The 23,642-nt window shown below is 40.0% G+C and overlaps 1 protein-coding gene across 6 annotated transcripts in view; it reads left to right on the forward strand.

The window, feature by feature from the left end:
- Nucleotides 1–2,284: 2,284 nt before the first annotated feature.
- Nucleotides 2,285–23,642, forward strand: part of usp9 (ubiquitin specific peptidase 9) — a 39,606-nt gene continuing 18,248 nt past the window's right edge. For 2 of the 6 annotated variants that reach the window (XM_051402685.1, XM_051402684.1), the window contains exons 1-19: nucleotides 2,285–2,739; nucleotides 7,651–7,919; nucleotides 10,401–10,546; nucleotides 11,156–11,235; nucleotides 11,412–11,524; nucleotides 12,813–13,031; nucleotides 13,783–13,898; nucleotides 14,011–14,262; nucleotides 14,395–14,530; nucleotides 14,630–14,782; nucleotides 15,193–15,297; nucleotides 15,470–15,676; nucleotides 15,791–15,927; nucleotides 18,052–18,090; nucleotides 20,534–20,667; nucleotides 20,783–20,873; nucleotides 21,632–21,745; nucleotides 21,858–22,086; nucleotides 23,387–23,482. In XM_051402685.1, coding sequence (XP_051258645.1) covers nucleotides 7,818–7,919; nucleotides 10,401–10,546; nucleotides 11,156–11,235; nucleotides 11,412–11,524; nucleotides 12,813–13,031; nucleotides 13,783–13,898; nucleotides 14,011–14,262; nucleotides 14,395–14,530; nucleotides 14,630–14,782; nucleotides 15,193–15,297; nucleotides 15,470–15,676; nucleotides 15,791–15,927; nucleotides 18,052–18,090; nucleotides 20,534–20,667; nucleotides 20,783–20,873; nucleotides 21,632–21,745; nucleotides 21,858–22,086; nucleotides 23,387–23,482 — 2,469 coding nt within the window. In that variant the 5' untranslated portion in view covers nucleotides 2,285–2,739; nucleotides 7,651–7,817. The remainder of the gene's footprint in view (nucleotides 2,740–7,650; nucleotides 7,920–10,400; nucleotides 10,547–11,155; nucleotides 11,236–11,411; nucleotides 11,525–12,812; nucleotides 13,032–13,782; nucleotides 13,899–14,010; nucleotides 14,263–14,394; nucleotides 14,531–14,629; nucleotides 14,783–15,192; nucleotides 15,298–15,469; nucleotides 15,677–15,790; nucleotides 15,928–18,051; nucleotides 18,091–20,533; nucleotides 20,668–20,782; nucleotides 20,874–21,631; nucleotides 21,746–21,857; nucleotides 22,087–23,386; nucleotides 23,483–23,642) is intronic. The other 4 variants (XM_051402686.1, XM_051402687.1, XM_051402683.1 and 1 more) reach the window with 3 other exon arrangements.

Below are 23,642 nucleotides of genomic sequence, written 5' to 3' on the forward strand. Positions count from 1 at the left end.
CTGATGCTGTCCTACTGTATTTGATCAAGAATATACTGTCTTCAGGACATTGTGTATAAGCCTAATAGCTATCACAGATACATGAAGCCAGCAATGTTACAGATTCATGTCTGAAAGGGGCTCATATTGCTCCCAAAGGCACCCATCACCCTGTAGGTTTCCAAAGGTGGGGGAGTATGCCCTTGTGCATGTACGTAGAGACACAAATTGGGTGTGACAGAAAAGACTGACCAACAATACAATTGTGTATTAAACTGACTGCAAGCACCAGATTTTGAAATCAAATACAAGTGAGATTAAAATGTCATCATCTGCCAGTGCTGCCAGTGAACTAGTTATAAATGTAATGTGCCCCTTCAAGCCCTAAATCCTGCCAGTTCCTAGTGCACTGCAGCTGCAGGAAGGTATAGTATCTAGACAAATTGAAACCCTTATACATGGTAATACAATCAATACAAATACCCTGTAGTAAATACCACCTTTATAAAAACCCTCTTATTTGTGATTGCTTAAGGTGTTGATTCAGCTCTGCAGTATTTATAGTCTGAAGCTTCTGTTTGTGGAATTGTATATTTTGTAATTAATGTTATGTTAATAATAGAATAATTAACCCTACACCAGCTCAGCTTGATCATTATTTAGCTGCCTACAATCTCAACTAAAACCAAACATTTCAAATTTAATTGAAAGTGTTTCTTGCAGGGCTACTGTATTAGATTGCAATGCACTGTACGGGTGTTTCTGTTTTTGTGGTCACCCAGTGTATTTTCAATAATAAGGGGGGTCTCTGTTGAGCACATACAGTAGGACAAGTGAGTAGTGAATCTTTAGCCACTTGGCTGACTCTCATCTAAAGCCATTTACTGTGTATTGATTAGGCATTTGGTGTCTTGTTTAAGGTTGTTTATGTCAGGTCAGGGACCACTGGATTAATGAGGAAACAAACCTGTGAAATTTGTTCCCTGTTTGTTACAGGTGGTCACAGTAAGCAGAATGTAAACCTACTCATGAGCAAATACCTGACAAACCTAATGGAACCACGTGACCCTTGTCATACCCATGGATGAATTAGCACTCAGGCAACACAACTGCCCTGTGGCCCCAGACCCCCAAATATCTGTAACAATGTGCACTACTAATAAAACACAGTATCAACTGACAATGATCAATGATAAGGGCTAGAGCGGGTCCTGCTTTATTAACTGATTTTGAGGTCCTGTGTCAGAATGTAGTTGTAAGACCACCTTTATTGAAGTTGATATTGTGGTTATATGGATAAATTAATTTGTAGTTAATTAAATATATTGGGCAGTGGTGGCCTAAAGGTTAGAGAAACATGCTTGTGACCAGGAAGGACAAAAAATGAAATGTTAAGGTGTCACTTTTGGCTCTGGGCAATTTTTCAGAATTAAAAAATAACAAAGAATAAATCGATTACACAAGAAAATAACCAGCAAATTAATCCATAGGTTTAGGTCGTCAGTTCATTCCCCTAGACCAGCAAAAAAAATATGGGGCAAAGTGGGTAAAAGTGAAAAACAGCTAGCCCTGAGGTGACCCTTAACCCCAAGTTGCTCAGTGGAAAGTCTGAACTGTGGTTGTGAACTGTGGTTGTACGGGGCAGCTTCCGGGTGTGAATGTGTAACTGTGTGAATGTGATCAGGTCAAGTAATATACACAATTATAAAACAATTATTACACATCATGTTTGGCCTGTGGCCTTCATACAGGTTAAAGGATAGGTTCACACTTATTCAAGTCTGTCTAAAAACAATAATCTTCAGGTCCATATTTGAACACTGAAACAGGTTTTGCTTGCTGTAATTATCCTTCCTGTTCATCCTGTAACTCTGGCCGCCCCCCCCCACCTCCCTCCCACCTCCCACCATCCCTTACACTGAAATCACTTTAGGAATGAAGGCCTATTTCTTAATGGTTGCATGATTACAGCAATCTTCAGATGGACACCTTTCCTTTAATCCGTACCAGTAACAGTAACAAAAGAGTTTATGAACCATTAAGCAGTTTATTTATTTGCCATGAACACATGGTCCCTCGTCTATATTTTCTCCCAACAGCACGTTCTCACATATAAGTGCTGACATTTCAGTTTGTGTGTACGTTTGAATTTACTTGTTGGCTGTTTTTGGTAAGATTAATATCAATTTATGATCACTCCGTGCGATAGGAGGCGATATAGTCCAGTGCGTAGGGTTGCTCAGTTTTTGACGCGTGGTTTTAATCAAACTACGGTTCGGCCGTCCCTGCTGGAGTCGGAGTCATTTATCAGAATTGAGATGGGTTTTATGCCCTTTCCATTCAGCGGGTGTTGTGTTTGCCGAGCTGCTATCGGCTGTGGTGCAAACTAGCTCCCAGATAACGCTGACTGTTGGAGTTCACACAGTCGTCTGGCCTGTTTTACTGAGCAACATTTGTGTCCGACTGCGCTTCCGCCATGTTGAACTGATTCAAGTTGTGAGTGACTGCTGGGACCGAAGTGACAAGCCCCAGCAGAAATCGGACTAGATAGAGTTAGGGAGCTGTTACCGCGCCGGTGACGCAGGAAAAACACCCAGAAGCAGAGGAGAAAACGTAGGAATCAGATCTTTCTAGTAACAGGCTTTGTGTCCTGCCAAACTGTCACCGATATAGGCCACGTTTATGTAATAAACGACGACACCATCGTTCAAGGCTGGACGTAGCCCGTGAATAGAGGGGGGAAGTCATATCAAATTCCTGGTGAGTTGTTAGCTAACTAGCTCGGTACGCTGGCTGGTGATTGTTAGCTGGCTACTGCTAGTATTAGCGTCAGCTGGTGGTGGATGCAAGGTAACATTACTGCATTTGGGTTGCTTGTGTTATTCAGCTGCTGGCGGTGTTTTATCTGTTGGCTAATGCTTTCTGCACCATTGACAATGTCAACGTGATTAAACTGCAATTCATGGTCTTTACAGCATGGGAAGTGTGATTAGCTTTACCCCGCTAGATTCACTAACGACAAGCTAGCGCTAGCTACCCGCAAATGGTCCTCGACACTGTCTACAGACTGAGGAGGATCATTTCCTTTAAACGTCTCATGTTTACAAGCTAATGGGATTTGGTTATCCTCCACACACAATTTCTATATTTCATTAATACTGTCCGTATCTAAACCTCACTGCTGTTAACATTTAGTTTCATTTTGGCGTCCATTATGTTATTTTTAGTTTCTTTTGGCTAAGTTGCAACTTAGCGTTAGACGATACAGGTCAGAACACACTGACTAAATTTCAGGAAATAGACGACTCCCCTGTCACTAACATATTTTACGTTATCTAAGATAGCTAGCTATGGTGACTTATTCTGACCGCTGAAATGGCTGCAAAGTGGTGTGAAGCTTAATCGAAGAGTTTGTGATTTAAAGATGGGGAAACTAGTTAGTTGTCGAGTCATAGCAGCAAGCCGCTGGTCAACATACAAACGTTAACGTTAGCTAAATGCACCTTCGGGTATTTACTCGCCCGTAAGCTAACGGCTAGCTAACACTGACTGTTTATCCAGATTGCTCGTCGTTAGCACGCTAGCACGACCAATGCTCATTGTAAATGGCGTTACGAGGACATGGTTGCTTAACAATAACTCCGGGGAAAGTGACGGTAGATCGATATTGATTTTAGCTATTAACACAACTCTGTATGCTTAAGCTCCCCCGTTATGCAGCCACGGTTTGCTGGGCAAGTATAATGTCAGGCCCGACCGAATAATGAGGCCTGCAATGGGCTCTGGACGACAAGGCCGACCCCGCTCCGCTGTCTGGGCGGATCGCCTTGCAGGCTAACCTAACGTTAGTTGCCGCAGCTAGCTTATAGCTATCAGCAGGCGTTAACTAACCAAACCACCAGCTGTTAACGGTTGTTGACGGGGCTAGTTTGTAATCATAGTTACGTAATGTCACCGTGTACTTTATATGCATCTGGACGGTCTAATTTTGAAGATATTCCGAGGTAACACACATCATTTTACGTGACCGATTTCTTCGTCCATGAGATGTTTTTTTTTTTTTTTTTTTTTTAATAACACTAACGTTAACGTCTCAAAGCCGGTGATACCGGTTCAGCCCAAAAGGCCGCAGTTGTACCTCGCTTGTCTGAATGGTGTCTGTTGTTACCGTACGTGTGACTTTTTTGACACTTGATAAAACACAACATTATGTTTTTTGTGCGTCATGAAAGTAACCCACCCTATACCCCCATTAGTAAATAGTTAGCTACTGATAGTGGCTTTAGATGCATGATGTGACATTTCGTTCTCAGCAAGCCAGAAACACTCGCCAGATTTTGCCAATAGTAATGACTGCAATGTAAGGTGCTGTTTGTAATGACAGCTGCAACCTAAATGGCTGATGCTGAAGCAGATGTCTCTGGCCACCTGTAAATAGGAAATAATCTAGTTTCACTACCCTTAAACTGAGAAAACACCGTAACAGTAGATAAACCAAACGCATGTTTTAACTGTTCGTTTCACCCAGTTCACATCTCAGGAAATGAATCACTAAGTAGATATATGGTCACCAAACAAACACTTTAATACATCCTTATTAACTTATTGTAAGGCGCATGCTTGCAAGACAGACTGCTGGTTTTAACTGTAACAACTAGTCAATCATCTCCAAGAGGGCAAGACAGCAGCCGTTATGGTTCCTAATGATCTTTATATCTCCCTTGTTTTGGGTTGTCTTATTTGTATGTCATTTTGGTATAATGTGCTTCAAACATTACACTTTAATTCTGTTCTTACGTCCTGTCATTTGTTGATCTAGTGTACTATTGATGTTTCTGGGAATAAGACACAGTGGAGATGGGGCTTTAGAAAAATAAGGTGCATTTTGAGATCATAATGACTTACACAAAGGTTCAGACTTTATATTGTGATTGTCAACTTCACTGAAGCTTTCAGATGGTTAAATTGCATGGATCATGTCTGGATTGTTTTTCCATTTGTCCAAACGCTATCAAGTCGTGTTCCCTTCTCTCTATGGCTTGCTCCTTATTTACAGACGTTTCATGACCGGAAGACTGAAAGTTGTGGTGTAGATTGTCCTGACAGTGGTGCTGAATATAATAATATAAATAACTGATCCTATCTTGTGACATTGAGTTTGTATTTAGCTAATTTGTGTCTTCCTGCATTTCTCTTGATTTTTAAAAAAAATAATTGTGGACCAATTGAGGAACCAATTAATAACCCCTTATTACCTATTTTAGAATATTATTATTATTGTTATTATTATTGGACTTCTTATTTTCTGCTGATATGAAAGCATGTGTGCTAATGTATTGATACCAAATGTCACAGCAGATCATTTGTGGGTCTATAATTGTTCATTTATCCTAGACCAAAATATTTATTTATACACGTGGCTACCACTCTTAACATTATTAACAGATTCCATTAGTTTTATTTCTGCACCTTTTTGTATGCTGAAAAAAGACAACCTTTAGATCAAATTGTATTTGAACGTTTATCTGTAATGAAAGCTGAGGTATAACATTTTTAGATTGAAATGCAAGATGATGCTAGATATAGGATATTTTGTTGATCAGGCTGTCAAATGCCAAGTGCTAAATTGGCAGGCTGTATCATGTTTTATTGATTTTCATACTGACATTTAAAGGAAAATTCTGGTCTTGTACAACCTGGGTCTTAGTTTCCATCATTCGTTTTGGTAATAAGTTAATTGCTGATCTGGGAATGCCTTCACATTGGCAAAAAGAAGTCAGACGTGGCAAGAAATGTGTGCAGTCAGACTATCATGTGGGTTTTTGTTTGTTGGTTTAAAGATTATGTTGGTATTTAGCCTGTATTTGAAAGTCATAGTTTGTAGAGAGACAAGAAACAGGGGGAAAGAGGGGGTATGATATGCAACAAAGTTCACCTGACTGGAATAAAACCATAAAAAGGGTTGCAGTTATGTGGTATGCGCCAATCATTAGCTTTAACCATCATGTATTTTTTAAACAAATAAACAGATTAGACAAATGGTTTTGGAAAAGAATTGTGTTACTAGTATTAGTATTACCCAAACTGTCTGTGGTAAACAACATTCACACTTTGCAGATCAACTTCCTGGCTTAACTTTGACCTGCATTACTTACCACAGGTGCATGTGCATCAAGCACCAGGGAAGACCCGCAAACTTTGAAGCCAATATGACATAGTGGCGGAGCCGTGTAATTACAACTCACGTAAAGCGCAGCGGCTCTAAAGACTTTTTTTCTTACATGTACATTTTGAGTAGCTGTAAAATGGTAGATACGTTTTCTTAAATGTGACAACCACCATAAAATGGCTTGTCAGCATCAGAGTTTGATCAGTTTAGTCGCTAACATTTGGAAAGTCTAGAAGACAGCTGCGCAATTAAATCATTTATCACCATTCAAGTTAGCAAAGGGCAAAACCAGAAGTTAGCCGGCTCGGCTGGCATACGTATTTGGTATGCATTCAACCAGGTCATTTCTTTACAGCGGGAAGTGGCTTTTTTGGCTTCATGCCCCAGTGAGCAACTTTCATATGCAACACTGTGTCCAGTTCTCCTTTTATATCCATGGTTTGTGCACACAGTTTTCCTTTGGAGTGAGGGAATATTTCTAACATCTTAGGTTTCCAAATAAATTTGGTTAGATAATTTGGCCAAACTGCTGGCTTGTTTGAACCGTCTGACCGCATGTATCAATATCACCATGTTCCCAGATCTCAGCAATTAACCTGAATAATAAGACCCTGGTTCATCATTACCCCTTCTCACAAATTAGCGCATTGTTTATAAGAAGGAATGTATGACTTTGTAAGGTGCTAATGAGACTTCTGATAATATTCATTAGTAATGACTACATAAGTGTATATGCCAGTAAGGAAAAATATTAAAATTTATGTAAAATAGTGTTTTCACTTTACAATCCATCATGGCTTCCCTGTCTCCACCATGTCTCCATAACCAAGTCTGTGTGTCCATGTCTGCCCTCACACAAATTTGAGATGGTGCTGTCGACTGTGGTCGGGCTTGATGGCTTCAGGCAGGCAGTATCCTCTGGTTGCTTGTTCCTAGTGACTTATGGGAGCCAAAGTTAGCATGATTCGACAGAATTTCAGAGTTAAACTGAAACTAGGGTTTTGGAGGATTACTTTTGGGGTGTATCAGAGTTTGTTCCCTAGGGGTGGCCAACGTTTTAGAAGTGCCTCAAAGCATCTTATCCAGTTTTGGGCCAAGTTTGAGACAGCGTGATTATTGTAAGGCTAGACAGGCTGGTGGTGCCACTTCCCACTGCAGCGTTGTCTCCTGTCTGGCAAATTTACTTGATGTCTGAAAAATATGTTAAAATGTCTGTGTATAATATCATTTGACCTACGAAGCTTCACTGTGGTCATTTGGAGTATTTTTATAGGTGCAGGAGAGCAAAGCCTGGCAGGAGCATCACAACGCATCTAGTTGGTCACTGAATACAGAACTTTTGGTTGGTAGCTTGTGAGAGAAGGTGGTTTCAGAACTGGGCTGTGCTTTTAGATGTTGATCTCGATGGTAATTTCTGTGTAAGACTAAAACCTAAACTATTTTGCTTGTGTATTACAAGTTTTTTAACCCGTTTGACCTTTACCCCTTCTTCCCTGCTTAAGGTTATGCAATGGTCTCAGCGGCACATCCAGATCTCCAGGTGCTTGTGTCCCTCTCTCGTGTGTTCGGGCTCTCTTCCCTCTGCTCTACAGCTGAGGTGGCTGTAATTTCCCTCCTGGCCAGCGCTCCCTAAGAGGCCAAGATTGCCAAGATCTGCCCCGTGGCGAGCATGACGGCCACCACGCGTGGCTCTCCGGTGGGGGGCAATGACAGTCAGGGCCAGGGCCAGGCACCTGATGCTCAGAGCCAACCCCCACTGCCACAGAACCAGGTCAGCATCATCTTTCCAACTAATACACAACATTACACCTTTCCTTACTGTCAATACATCCACAATATGTTGTCCTATGAATTGAATATTTTTGATCATCTCTCCCTTTGGCTGGCTCCAGCTTTTATTCACAGTCATCTTGTATGTGTTTTACATGTGTCTTACACCTCTTTTCCAACTGTAGACACATGTAATTAAATTAACATGTAAATGGAGAAGGAACAAAGTGTGTTTTGATATCTTTTTTTTGGTTAGTCCAGACACTGCAGCACAGTTTTTTTTAACCAGATATTGCTCGTACCTAACCACACACAGATGCCAAAGTGGACAAAAGGGGAGGGGAGGAGGGAGCGGAAAAGAGGGAAAAAGAGAGTGAAGGCGAGGCATCAATGAACAGAGCCTCCTGAGTGATGGATAAAGTGTGTGTGTGTGTGTGTGTGTGTGTGTGTGTGTGTGTGTGTGTGTGTGTGTGTGTGTGTGTAGGCCTGTGTTGGTTAGAGATGAGCCGTGGTGAGACGTGAGAGGCAAGCTGCCTATGTAGGTCAGCCAAGCAGAAGGAGCCTTCACCACACACCCCCACATTTCATATTTCTCAGTTGTGCATCTCTCGATTATGTGTATCCCTCTTTTACTCTCTCATACACAGCTGCTGACACCACCACTGATGTTCATACACACTCGTTAGACAAGGAAAGAAATGAAGAAGGGAATGGTTACATTTGTGCTTAAATGCACATTGTTGCCTTTGTTTCTCAAACACTCTTTCTTCCAAAGTTTCTATTTGAAAGCACCGTAACAGAGATACACCCACGTACTAACGCATTTTTACTTCTAACACAACCATGTCAGCCCTCACTTTTTGTTTCCTCTAGGTAGATTAGGATGAAAAGAGCATTTCTCTTTAAACCAAATACTATGAGTATAATGACTTGAATGGCTCTGTTTAAAGGCCTTTCAGGAGAGACACCTGCTTCTTTATACCTACATGCATATGCACTTAGTGACCAGAACAATAGAAACCCTATACCATACAGGAAGTGGGCCTTGCCGTTCCATTGGTATATGTCACTATAGAAACAGGTGTATGGAGTATAACAGCAAGTAAAGGTCCACTCTTGCTTCGCAGGTCACCAAGTCAGTTCCATCTGGACCATGCACGTTTTTTGATGGATTGGCATCTGCTACATAAAGCCATGACTATTTCTGATCCTTTGTTTATGTTCTTCTGGTACACCAGCGATCAGAAATGCCCCATTGTGCTCCACCAAAACACTGCAGTTACACAGGCTTGTTCATGATTGACCAGAAGAGCACACAAATTAATTGAAGAGCAGCCTGCCATTTCAGTTAGTGATGTGACAGTGAGTGTCAGTGGGCTAACAAACAGCTCGTATGCCTTAAAAAATGGTTGCTTTGCCGTATGACATCACACCTATAAAATGATGATGCTGTTGGTTGAAAACTGAACTAGTGATAGACCGATTAATCAGGCCGATTAATTAGCAATTTGAGACAACTGGAACTGGAAATATCTGAAACACATCTTATGGGAGTAATGTCAGTGTGTCTGCTGTGGAACAATGTCAGTGCTCCCCCTTTTAGGGGAAGTGGAGATAAAGTTGGTTTTGAGCCTGTACTATAACTCTTATGCAGCCTGCTGTAAACATGTGCCTGAATTTCCTTAAGAGTAGAACAGAATTTAATATGACCTTTTTTTTTGTTTTGATACCGGCATTATATATCACCACGGGCACCTCTGCCCTCTAAATATCTGCATCGACCACTAATTTGGACTTGATGTCAGATGAAACAAAACTGTCCATCCCTTGTTTGGTCTTTTCTATTCATGTCAAAGTCATATTATATCTTCCATATGTTAATGCACACAGAAACAAAACAAATCACTCTGTCAACCTGGTGGTTGAGTGGTATAATACACATAGTATGTAACCACAACATTCATCACCCCTTCTCTCAACCTGTTTTGTCTGTCATAGTATCCACAAAACAAACAAAATCGATGGAAAATAAAATATCAGATAAACAATTATAATTTTGGTAACAACATGGCTGTTACCATATCTACCCTCCCATTCTTCACCCTCACAAGGCGTAACAAAGTTGTCTCTATCTGTTTTTTGCTTTCTGGTGTGTCATTAGCTTTAAAGTTAAGCGGGCCCCTACCATCATTATAGTTTTATTTATTCATAAAATTATTGATGAAGAATATTACTTATGATGAAAGTATTACTTTTCTATTACGTTACATTTTGCAAGTGTTAATATAGCTATAATGCATGAAGAATGCACAAACATTTAATGTTTACTTTTGTAAAAAATTCTGAAGGATTGAGTCTTTTTTTTTTTTTTTTTAAGTACTTTTGATACCTGGTCTGACATAGGATTTCTGTCTGATTTTGATAAAATGTAACATCCACAGAGACCAATTCTATGATATTTACTCATCTGTGGTTTTTCTAGACATCATCTCCTAACTCATCTAATGAGAACTCTCCAGTGAGCCCTCCAGATGAGCAGGGCCAGGGGGATGGGCCCCCTCAGCTGGAAGAGGAGGAGCCTGCCTTCCCTCACACTGACCTAGCCAAGCTGGATGACATGATCAACAGGTATTTACTCACTTGCTGACAAAAAGGCTGCATGCTCAGTCGCCCACTACTTCAGCGCTCGAGATGCAAACTAAATGTGGACCCGCTCCTAGAAATATTGCTCTGCAGCCCTAATAAGTGGTCAAAAACTCCACAGGGTTCCTTTTTAAGTGAGTTTCACTGCAGATTTGCTGATAAAGTGAGAGGCAAATTGCTCTCAATAAGTGAAGGCTGTTGCACTTCCTAAAATCAGTCTGTTCACAAACAGGCAATATCCCAATTAACAGTTTGCTCCTGACCCTTTACTTTTAACAAGATTCAGCCAGTTTGTGATGAATGCAAATTTTTGACTGAAGTCAAAACCGATTTCAAGTCATTGCACAATGAACCTACTATTACATGTCTTTCCATTGACTTTGTGTGCATCCTTTAAATTGGCTTCACATTCAGTCTCAACACAGCGCAACAGTCACACACACACACACACACACACACACACACACACACACACACACACACACACACACGGAAAGATTCAGGGTAAATTGAAGTCTTTGGGGTGCACGTTATCCGTACAGTATCCAAGCTTTGTACACACACGGGGTTGAATCTCATTTGTTTTTCTCCCAGGCCTCGTTGGGTCGTTCCAGTTTTGCCAAAAGGAGAGTTAGAAGTTCTTTTGGAAGCTGCTATTGACCTGAGTAAAAAAGGTAGGAATATACAGAATGTTCTAAATGAAGTGAAACTTTTACAGATGATGCCCAGAATCTTGTCTTTAATATCCTTCTGTTTAGTCTTAAAGTGATATTAAAGATAATGGAATACATCTCTCTGTACGTTTTATATGAATGGTACGGTATTATATGCGGGATATCTTTCCTTGCAGGACTGGATGTGAAGTGTGAGGCATGTCAGAGGTTTTTCCGAGATGGGTTGACCATCTCCTTCACAAAGATCCTGACAGACGAGGCCGTCAGTGGCTGGAAGTTTGAAATTCATGTGAGTTTTCATTGTTGCTTGTTGGATTCTTTTAAGCCGAGGAATTGGCGTTAACAGTCCAGAGTTAATTTTTTTCAAATAAAATAATCAACTCATAATACATTAAAACTACTCTCTTCAGTTTTATGAAAGGAAATCTGGCTGGTGTGTGCAACACGTATAAAGGCTCAATTTTCGAGGTTTAAGACTTCGACCATCGCTGGAATTTGGCCCCGCTTTTAGTTCCCTGTGAACTGGTTTAAGTGGAAGGGATCAAAGGTGTTATGAAAGGTTGACAAAAATCTATATAATCAGGTGGCATGACTCAGCATAGTCGTCTTAGCTTTATTTATTCTTATTCTTTGATATCTTTGCCCTTATCTCATTGGATGTATGCATTGTTCAGACTTGGTTCTCGCCTGTAAATTGAGTTTTCTGTTTGGTTTACTTAGAGCTGAGGGAAAGAGGCAGCGTCAGCAGTGATCAATGATCTTTTTGTTAGAAGTAGCTGAGGCTGGCTGTTGTGTTGTATTAGGGAGATTGATCTCTGGAACCTTTTCACAATAAACCAATGAGACAGACAAGGATGTAAAGGAGCAAAACGTCTTTGTTTCTTCTGTTACTGGTGGCCAGGTTTACCTTTTTTAGTACATTACACAGGATATTTACTTATTTTTGTGATCCACAGCTGCTTTGTTTATTTTCATCAGTTACTAAAAAATGTTTAGGAAACAACCAGATTCTTGTAAACTACATGACTGACATCTCTGAAAGCCTCTTTGGAATGCTGTGATGAGTCAGTCCCATATTGATTACTCATATCTGGCTCCTTCAGATCTGTGAACCAGTCGGGAGCCAAGCAGAAGAGGCACTCGATTGTCATTTTTATGATTATGATATGATTGGCAGGCATACTAAAATTGATGCCAGTATAGGCACCAAATTGTGAGTCTTGGGAGTAAATTGTGAGACTTGACAGGTAGTCTATTTTAAGAATTAAGTCTGTAGCAGCTGCTCTATCAAGGCTCGCTTGACTGCAGGGTAATAGAGCAGAATCCATGAATAATATAGTATTTCTCATATTTCCAGGTACAGTGTATTAATGTAAAGGTATCATTTAGGCACAGTCTATGTGTGAATTTTCAGGTCAAAATGCACTTACTAAACCAGAAGTGGATCACAGTATTCCAGAAGGATTTTCCAGTTGAAAGTCTCTTTCTCACCCACTCTTGCTTTCTTTCGCTGTCTATTGTAGTCAAATGGTTAATATGTGTTTTTTTTTTTTCTACCCACAAACCTTGTTTCACAGAGGTGTATTATCAATAACACACACCGGTTGGTGGAGCTGTGTGTGGCCAAGCTCTCTCAGGACTGGTTCCCTCTACTGGAGCTGCTGGCCATGGCCACCAACCCTCACTGCAAGTTCCACATCTACAATGGCACACGGCCCTCTGAGACTGTCCCCGCTGGAGCACAGCTTGCCGACGATGAGCTCTTCGCCCGACCACCAGACCCACGCTCTCCTAAGGTGAATTGCCACTGGAACAGTTGACCAAACCTTTTTGCATTTAGCCCTAAATTCTGTGATCAGAGGAATGTCTATATTACACTAACGACAGTCTAGATTGTGCAAGATCTTACAAATTAGTTTCTATTATATCTTGAATGTTTATAAAATTTAAAAAACATCTTAACATCTTGTCAGGAAAAGTCATTCAGAAAAAAGACTGTTTTCTTCCTTCAGAGGACAGTTGACCCATCGCTCTTCCTCCTAGACAGAATCCATAGAGTGGCATTTTAGTCTTACCCTAAGGGGCCTTATGAAACAAAGACAATCCCTCTCTGGAGTAGCCTGATAATGAAAAATATGGAACTCAAAGTCCATAAGACACTTAGTGCTTGTGTCAGAAAGCAGATTGTATAAAAGAGAAGGTGGATACACCAGAGAATATGAATTTTACAGTGAAAGATTGATGAATACAGCGTGGGCAGGGGGTCAGTATGAACAGTACTGCAGTACTGCTTGCCTGTCTGCCTCTGTTGGCAGGGGCCCAGGACTACTTAGGGTTCCACAGTCCAGCTAATAAGTCAGATTTGCTGCTGTTTTGTTTTTTAGGGTTGAAACTTGGCTGGAGGATAAAAATGAGGAACTTTTTTTTTTAGACGTTTGAGGAAATTAAATCTCTGTATGAACATTGAGGGAAATTTGTGAAACCACCTCTCAATCAACTGATTAAATGCAACGTCTGTGTTTTTCTTTCTTGTTTTTCTATTCACAGGGCTGGTTGGTGGACTTAATAAACAAATTTGGCACGTTAAACGGGTTTCAAATGTTGCACGATCGCTTCATGAGCGGCCAAGCACTGAACGTCCAGATCATCGCTGCACTTATCAAGTGAGGCTTTTCTTCAGTGAAAATGCAAAATGTCAATGGACTTAATATTTTATGGGCTCTCAGTGTAATGTGGAAGTTTATGTGAACTAACTTTGTGTTCTCTGCGTTATAGGCCTTTTGGCCAGTGTTACGAGTTCCTCACATTGCACACGGTAAAGAAGTACTTCCTTCCAGTCATCGAGATGGTTCCCCAGTTTCTAGAGAATCTCACAGATGAGGAGCTGAAGAAAGAGGCAAAGAATGAAGCCAAAAACGACGCACTGTCCATGATAATCAAGTCTCTGAAGAATCTGGCTTCTCGTGTACCAGGGCAGGAGGAGACCGTGAAGAATTTAGAGATTTTTAGGTTAAAAATGATTCTTAGGTGAGTATCACAAGATCATGTCTTTGTCTGTTCCATCATCTTATCATCAGAGTAAGGCAATTTGAATGCAGTTATCATTTTACGCCTTTAATATGATCAGAGGTTAATTAAACTCTCACTCTTTATTACCAGGTTATTGCAAATTTCTTCTTTTAACGGCAAAATGAATGCACTAAATGAAGTGAACAAGGTGATCTCCAGTGTGTCTTATTACACTCATCGGCATAACCCCGAAGAGGAGGAATGGCTGACTGCAGAGCGCATGGCGGTAAGCACTGCTCAGCTCTCAACATTTGTTCTTTGCCTAAAAGAGTTCTCTTTTTCTAAATTCCACTTTTCCTTTCTGTGTCTCCTTGTTCTACCTCAGGAGTGGATCCAGCAGAACCACATCCTGTCCATCGTGCTGAGGGACAGTTTGCACCAGCCGCAGTACGTAGAGAAACTGGAGAAGATCCTTCGCTTCGTTATCAAAGAGAAAGCTCTTACAATGCAGGATCTGGACAACATCTGGGCTGCACAGGTATACTGCATCTAAGTATTTAGAGTACAAATGCCACAAATGATCCTCAGCATCAGCCCTCCAGTCTACCAAGCACTGGGATCCTACAACACTCACCGCTATAGATTTGGCTCTGGTCACACCTAGATTAGAGGCAAAGTGGGCACTTTCTGGCACAATTTCCCCTACAGCAATATTACATTACAGTTAAAATGTAAATTTGTTCAATTTGTTTTCAAAAGATCACCCAATCAAAGGACATGGTACAAATCCATGCAATTGTACATTACAAACAAAACGATTGCTGCTGCAAAAATTACAGGGCCTCGCTGTCAATTGCCAGTTATCCACACTGCTGAGACATCTAGGGTTGGACATTCAAGGTATTTTGTTAACCCAACAATGGGGTTGTTGTCTCTGTATATCTGCAGGCTGGTAAACATGAGGCCATTGTGAAGAACGTCCATGACCTACTGGCCAAGCTGGCGTGGGACTTCTCACCAGAGCAGCTTGATCACCTTTTTGACTGTTTCAAGGTAAGTGTCGTATTAGACACACAGTGACAGATTATAAAAAGTATTCTGTACCCTTTCATTCTGCCGTGACTTAATCACATTACAGTTAAGTTGTTGCATCACAACAACATATGTGTCACAACAACATATGTGGTACTAATAACCTCTGGAATTGGTTGCTCCTCTTATGCAGGCAAGCTGGACCAATGCCAGCAAGAAGCAGCGTGAAAAACTGCTGGAACTTATCCGGCGCTTGGCTGAGGATGATAAGGATGGGGTGATGGCCCACAAGGTCCTAAACCTGCTGTGGAACCTGGCACACAGTGATGATGTGCCTGTAGACATCATGGACCAGGCTCTTAGTGCTCACATCAAGATATTGGATTACAGTTGCTCCCAGGTACATGTTGGGATGTTGTTGGTGAATATGTTTGAAGGTGAATGGCATGCAGAATAACAGACTGATGGCGTATTTAACTCAAAATGCTGAGGATGTTTCATCTTACACTTACAGGACAGAGACACACAGAAGATTCAGTGGATAGATCGCTTTATAGAGGAGCTACGAACCAATGACAAGTGGGTGATCCCTGCCCTGAAGCAAATCAGAGAAATCTGTAGCCTCTTTGGAGAAGCCCCTCAAAACCTTAGGTAAGGTCATGGTAAAAATCTGTTTTATATTAGAGAAATGATGATTCTACTGTTGGCAAGTATGAAGTGTGTATTTGGTATAGTTTAAAAGTATTGTGTTCTGAATTATTAATATTTTCCTTGCACCTAATGCATGAACACTCTTAAGAAATGTTCACATATTTGACCAGCTTACATTCCTGGCATTTTTAGTTGAGGCATGTCAACTTCTATGCTTAGTGCCCAAGAGAGCAAATGCCCCAATAGTATAGTGTTATATTGTTGCACGATAACATCAGAATTATCCCCTGCAACTCATCCCAGTACACTAATGAACCATCAGTGCTAAACAACAGGGCACCCAAAATGTTAAAAATGTTTTAACTGATGTTAAATATCTCTCACTAACTCCAAATTTCTTTAACTTCTTGATTTTGACTGTTTCAGTATGTTCTGAAAACATGGCCTTTAAAAGAAAGCCCCTTAAACCAAGCATTGCAGATATATGGCCACTATTTTTTGGTTAGAATGGTTTGGGGGCAAGTAATGCTCATTTTCTTTTGAATACACTGAATGGAGCTGAAAAGCACACTTTTACTATGTTTCCTTTGTTATACTGTAACAAAGTAAACTGCAGTTGAAAGATGGCGCTGGAGAATGTAGACTCAGGTCCAACCTTAACTACTCTAAGTCTGTACCTAAACTCAGTCACATCCAACCATACCACTTCTGTCTACAGTTGACTAGCTAGTTGTCTGTCTAGTTTAGTAGCTAGTATGTCAAGTTAAATGTTCAGTGAATATTAAAAGTTACTGTTTGTGTTTATATATGCCTTTTTTCACAGTAGACATTTTTGTCTTGTCATAGTAGCAAAAGCACAGTTGTTACAGATCCCTGTATTATTTCTTTTCATATTCAATACAAAATCCCAAATTGGAAAATTAAAAAACGGTTGTTTTTCATTATTCATTTATGTATCCAACACAAAAACCAAATAACTGCTTATTTTTCATACTTTTATTTTTTATATTTATTTTATTTTATTCTCAAATCAGAAATAGGAAAAGAAAAGGCTATGGCTCGAATGTGATTTTGATATTTAATGTGTCCGATTTGTATAACCAGGAAGTTGCTGACTGTTATTGTGATTTCTTCAGTAATTCAGTGATGTCAGTACATCCAATGGTACACTGCAAAAATGAACTGTTTATGGTTACTTCGACAAACTTAATTTTCCAAAATGTAAGGGAAAAAAAAAACAGGTCTCCCTTTTCTGCCCACAGTCTAACTGACTGTATCCATGGCAATATTATACTTCCTGTTTTTACTTTAAGAATTTGAATGTGACATTTTCCAAAAAACAAAACAAAACGACTTCTATTGGCGTTCATAGTTATTACATTAGGTATTAGGTCATGCCATTGCCCAAGTTTGCTGCATGCGTGGCTATCAAGTGAAACACATGAAGAAGTCACATTAAATATCACAATCAGTTTCTGTCCATGGTTTTTTAATTTCCTATTTTTGACTTGAGCATAAAATCAAGTTAGGAAAAATAAATTCACAAAGGTGTAAGAAAATAACAAATCTTTCCATTTTGGATTCTATATAGAATATGAAAAGAACAAATTATATATCGATTGTTACTAATAACATTAAAGATGGTCCCATTTTATCCAAATGTGCCAGAAAGCCGTGAGAGGGAACCAGCAGTCACAATACCACAACCCTAAAGCCGGTACAGATTAATGGAATTCAGCCATCGTTAATTTTATGACGTACACCTGTGCTTTTTCTACTGTGTCAAAATGTCTTCAATGAAAAATGCTTGTGTGTTATACACGCTGATAAGAAAGGTAGGTTTAACATAATTCAAAACCTGTTCTGTTAGTGAATCATTTTTATAAGGACTTAAATTTGCCAGGGAGCTGAAGTAGTTAAAAAAGAGCTTTTTTAACGAGGGACTACAATGCTAACAAACATGAGCATTAATTGAACGTTACCATGCTGAATTTGTGAAATCATTGTAAGATTTATTTGAAGTCGTACTGTTACAGCATTAATCACAAATTATATTTGATTTGAAATAGTGTTTTTTCTAGTCAATATAGAAAACATGTAGTATACATGCCTGTTGTTTTTCAGAAAGAAAATGCCAATTAACATACAAACGAACTTAGTGGGGTAAGTTGAGAGCTAATTCCAGGGTTCTACCTATTTCTGTGTTACGTCAAGTCTAACTTTCTCTTTGACATGTTTATGATATATACTATATTAAATGTAAATTTCTGTCATGAATCCGCTTAAGCAATTCTTTCTTGGGTTTCATCTCAAATGACTGATTCTTCATCTAATCTCCTGGCCAAAGGTCCTGCACATGTGTAGGTCAGTCAGACAAGAGACAACATATTTGTATTCAGACTAATGGCTAAGCAATGAGCTCTATATTTAGGGTTCGGAGGAACATTTAATTAGGGATGTCACAATTACAGAAATTTAGTATTCAATACCAATACCATGAAGTTCTACAATTCTTGATACCCAGTTCGATACCACGGTAAAAAAACACCATGAATCCCATGAACTTCAACATATACTCCTTTTTAATTAAAAACATTTGAACATCACAAAAAACTAATCATTATAACACATCAAATTTTTTTTTTTTCAAATTACTTTCTTTGTCATATGTGATTTAAAAACATCACACAATCTGTGCCTCCTGCTCATAGTTCAGATAAAAAATCCCAGTGCACCACGAAGCATCTCTCCTGCTGGGAAGCCAGACTGGAGTTGCACTGACCTCCGTTTCTATAACAGTTAGAGTTGTGGTTTGTCATTTTGAGACTTTTGTATTGATATAAACACAAAAACGGTCATGATTACGGATGTGTCCTTCTCCCGGTCCTGCATGCTTTGCAGGTGCAACCCCTAGCCTAAACCGAGTATTTCCAACATGTGAGAACGCGTTTGACACAAACAATTTACTGTCGTGTGCTACATGTGTGAAAGGCAAAGACAGACAATCTGATTCTTAAAGTTGTTCAGAGTTTATATATGAAAACAGTTTATACTGCTATTCTTTTTCGTTGAGTTGAGGCGGAGCTGTTGCTGCAGCTGCACTTGTCGCCATCTTCCACGTGTTGTTGTTCTTCCGTGCTGGTAGGCGTTCTTCCATAACAGCTGACTAGAATTCTTGTAAGCGTATATGCTGCCCCGTCAGGTCCATAAGAATTGGATCCCTGTTACCCACGGTACTGTAGAAAATTTGTAAAATCGGGTTTTCAAAACGTTGGCATTCTCGTGATATCCCTACATTACAACATACCTTCTCTGCTCTCGCTGTTAGAAACCTTGGTAACCCAGATGTTTATCCATCAGATAATTATATATAATTTAATAACACTTGACCTTTCAGTTTAAGAAAATAAGGCCTAAAAAGAAACTTAGATCATCGATTCAATGGGACTAAAAGCTGTGGTCACAATCACGTAATGTAAAATATAGTAGGCTCTAATTAATGTTGAGTGAATAATAATGATAGTCATTGACTATTATCGATTCGTTTATCATTAGGTGGTTAGTTTTGCGATTTGATTTCATTATTAAGCGATACAACAACAAAAAAATGCTTAAGGCGCAGTTGTTTGTAAATATTGAATCCAATTTCAGCTTCGATAAAATCAAGATGTGATTACTGAAAGCAAGCCAAGTCCACAATATATATCCGACATGGTTACCAAGATATCAGAAAATACATCTTTGGGTAGACTCTGATATGCTAGAGGCACTTACTGGGAGTTTCTGTGCAGTTTCTCAGTACTGAACACAAGCCATACACAGAATAGTCCTTAAATCTAGACAGTTACACAACTAAATGAAAGGTCCTTTGAGATGGAGCCCCATTCTTCCTGATGCCAGCCCCTTTCAGCACAAATCACTCAATGCAAAATATCATGGGTATTTCATGCCTTGGACCCACTTATTCAAATTTATGCTAATATTGTTTTTTTGCATTTGATATGCATACATATTTTACTTAAATGTAATAACACAAGAATGTGTTTTGATCATAGTAGTTAATCTAGCCACCGCTACATAAGGAAACTGGAGTCTTAATTTAACTGCAGAATTTTAATAAATCTGAGCACGGATTTACACATTGGTAATAAACATATTTTTATTATGTTGCTGATTCCTATGTGGCTTTTTGTAGTATGGTGGCTATTAAAACTGTAATTGAATTGTTAGCTTATTTGATTCTTAAGTTTAGATTTCAAGCCAAAAAAATATTTACTGTGGAAAACAAGGCAGGAAATGGCCTTTATTGATATGACTTCTTCTGCTGGTTATTCTATGACACACATACACACACACACACACACACACACACACATCTCATACAAATACACCAAAAGCTGCTTTCTTTATGTTCCTGATAGAAACAAATGAGAAATCAGTCATGTTATGTTTTGTTAATAAGAAAATGTATTACTAAAAGTATTTGTTACTCTTACATAATGGCAGCTTAATTCTCACTTTGTGTTTTAGTCTTCCTTGCTTCCTCACTGAATTTCTGTTTTTGTCCCCCTTACAACCTCCACTCCTCCTGCTGTTCTCTCTTCAGTCAAACCCAGAGAAGTCCTCATGTGTTTTACCGCCATGACCTGATCAACCAGCTGCAGCATAACCACGCTCTGGTCACCCTGGTGGCTGAGAACCTCTCAGCCTACATGGAGACCATGAGGCAGTTCTCCAAAGGTACATTGTCACAGCCTGAACCCTTTGTTAGTCCGACATTTAATTGCATTTTCATAGGTACAGCAGTTGGCTCATTAACATGCACTGTCTGAAATCTGACTGTGTGCTTTTACAGAAGAACAAGCTGAGTTTGACCCCCAGACGGTCAGACCAGGAAGCCGCTACAGCCATGTTCAGGAAGTACAGGAACGACTCAACTTCCTGAGGTAGGTCTCACACTCAGCTTTTAGCTGAAGTTTCCTTAAATCCTTGCGCATTAGATGTAACTGAGTCTACAATTAGGAATGAAAAAAAATTAACATTTTAATTATCAAGTATTCTACCATAAAAACTTCTGTACTTGGAGCTAACTGGCAGACAAATCTCTCAAAATGTGTTGGCTCAGATCAGCTGTAATGAATTGCAGATGTATTTCTACTAGATCCATCCAATTACTGTCATACCCATTCAAAGACAAATTGAGTTTAATGAAGAGACACAGAGAAAGTTGAAAAAGGTGTAACTGGAATATCCGTGTCAGAGAACCAACTGCTGCATTTGAGCAACAGTTGGCATGTGCTCGATAGTTCCTGGTTGGTTTTTATCTATTAAGGTTTTACATCATTGACCCAGTCTGGGGTAATGTTTGTGCACACTGATATTGTAAAATAGGAATACAATATATGCAGTTTAACGTGGGCCTAATATGTCACACTGACACCATCTATGGGAGCTACAGTAAATCCACAGTCGAGTCTGTTAGCCTCTAAGCTGCTCAATTGAAGTACCTTCTTCAAGGACAAAAGTGGGTAATTAGGGAGAAGCAAGTGGTGCCCAGTGACTTCACCCCCACCAGCAATTATGCTGCAAGTCTGGGACCAGCTATGTGACCTTCATAAGCATGATCTCTAACTGTCAGGCCACCAGTGTACACTAATGATCTTCTGTCTTTGTTTCTTACTTTTATTTTTTATTTTTTTGCCAGGTTCCTGCTAAAAGATGGCCAGCTATGGTTGTGTGCCCCTCAGGCCAAGCAGATCTGGAAGTGTCTGGCTGAGAACGCTGTGTTTCTCTGTGACCGTGAGGCCTGCTTCAAATGGTACTGTTTAAGTTGATCTCTTCTTGCCTACAGCTTGAATGATTTCCCCTTACATCTGTTAATCAGCACGCATCTGTTCTGAGTGCTGTTTTACTTTCCTGCTACCCAATAGGTACTCCAAGCTGATGGGTGATGAGCCAGACCTGGACCCAGACATCAATAAGGACTTCTTTGAGAACAACGTTCTGCAACTGGACCCATCTCTACTGACGGAGAATGGCATGAAGTGCTTTGAGAGGTTCTTCAAGGCTGTCAACTGCAGAGAGGGCAAGCTGGTAGCAAAGCGCAGGGCCTACATGATGGACGATCTGGAACTAATAGGCTTGGACTACCTTTGGAGGGTGAGGAGATTGTTGCAACAGGCACACATAAACAGATGTTTTTGTTTATTGGGGAGGGAGGGAAAGTACCTATTTTCTTTGCTTTTGTGCTATGCACTTTTATAAAGGCTGTAAAAAAAATAAAATGTAATACCTTGAAACCTGGAAAAGACATCTCCATTTAGTCACCTTGAGCAGCACTTTAGTCTAAAAGAAAAAACAGACAGACTTGATTTTAAAAGCTTCTGGTTTGATCATTTGTAAGTTTATGTATTGCAGAGAGGGAAAATAATGCACTTTGTTGGGAAACACAACGGTAGGGGCTGTAATTCTGACCACATGACCTGTTGTCCTGTGTGGGTTTGGATATTGCTTTGGATAAAAGCGTCATGCCAAATTGATAAATGTTAATAAATTGGTTCACTCACTCTGTGCTCTGAGATCACTTGTAAAACTGTGATATAATGGTCCTAAGTTGTTTCACATGTGACCACAGTGTTTCCTCTAGGATTTTTTTTAGCAGTGGCGGGAGGCCCATCCGAACCCCCCGTCACGCCCCCCTGTCCCGTCGGCAAATGTTTTACGTATGAAACAGAACTGACACTTCGCTGCAACACAAACAAATATATTTACCGTTTTAATGTTTCCAGATGTTTGATATCAGGATGTTGAGCTGAGAACTGACAAGTTGAACGTTGTCCAATTAAAAAGGACCCACCGCGGTGACGTTTTTGGTGGAGCTGTTAGTTTAATAGCCGACATGTTTTGACAATAAGCTACATCAACACAACAGTATGTGGAGTTAAACTGGACAGCCCCAATAACCTCTGAATAGTTCTACTTGTTAAACAGCAATGTGAGCGGCAGCCAACAGGGGTGCATTATGCCGGCAGGATCATTTAAAAGGCAACCGTGACTACATTGTGCGTCTGCCCCATTTCTGATACCGTGGCGGCAGAAATTTAACAGCGGCGGGCTGCCGCTCCAGAATCAACATAGAGGAAACACTGGACCAACAGATGCTCTGCAGTGTGTCACCACTGTACACTTGGCATTGTAGCCTTGACGTAGTAATTGCATTATCAAAAGAGGAATTGCCAGTTGACGTATGAATAGACTATTGCTAGGGAAATAACAGCAGTCTCATAGTACATTGCACCTTGGCCCCTCTTGTGTTCTGAGTGGTCTGTAATGAGGCTTCTCTTTACTTGCTTCTCACCTCCATGTACACGTATGCATGAATGTCAGACACTCATCTGTGATGGAGAGCCCTGCTTGGGGGGGAAAATATGACTTTTTCCCATATTCTCATCTCTTTAAGGTGGTAATTCAAGGAAGTGATGACATTGCCAGCCGAGCCATAGACCTGCTGAAAGAGATCTACACCAATCTCGGACCAAAACTACAAGTCAATCAGGTCAGTGACTGTTCTGTTTGAGTTCAGAGCAGAAATTTCATATGCTTGTGTCTGTTTGTTACTCTTGTCCAGTCATTGTCTCCTTCCTGTCAAGATTTATCTGTAAATATTACTAGTAAAGAGGTCAATTCAAACCATTTAAAATCATCTGGTTTAATGG

This window comes from Dicentrarchus labrax, unplaced genomic scaffold (genome assembly GCF_905237075.1).
Source record: "Dicentrarchus labrax unplaced genomic scaffold, dlabrax2021, whole genome shotgun sequence".
Taxonomy (NCBI): Eukaryota; Metazoa; Chordata; class Actinopteri; family Moronidae; genus Dicentrarchus; species Dicentrarchus labrax.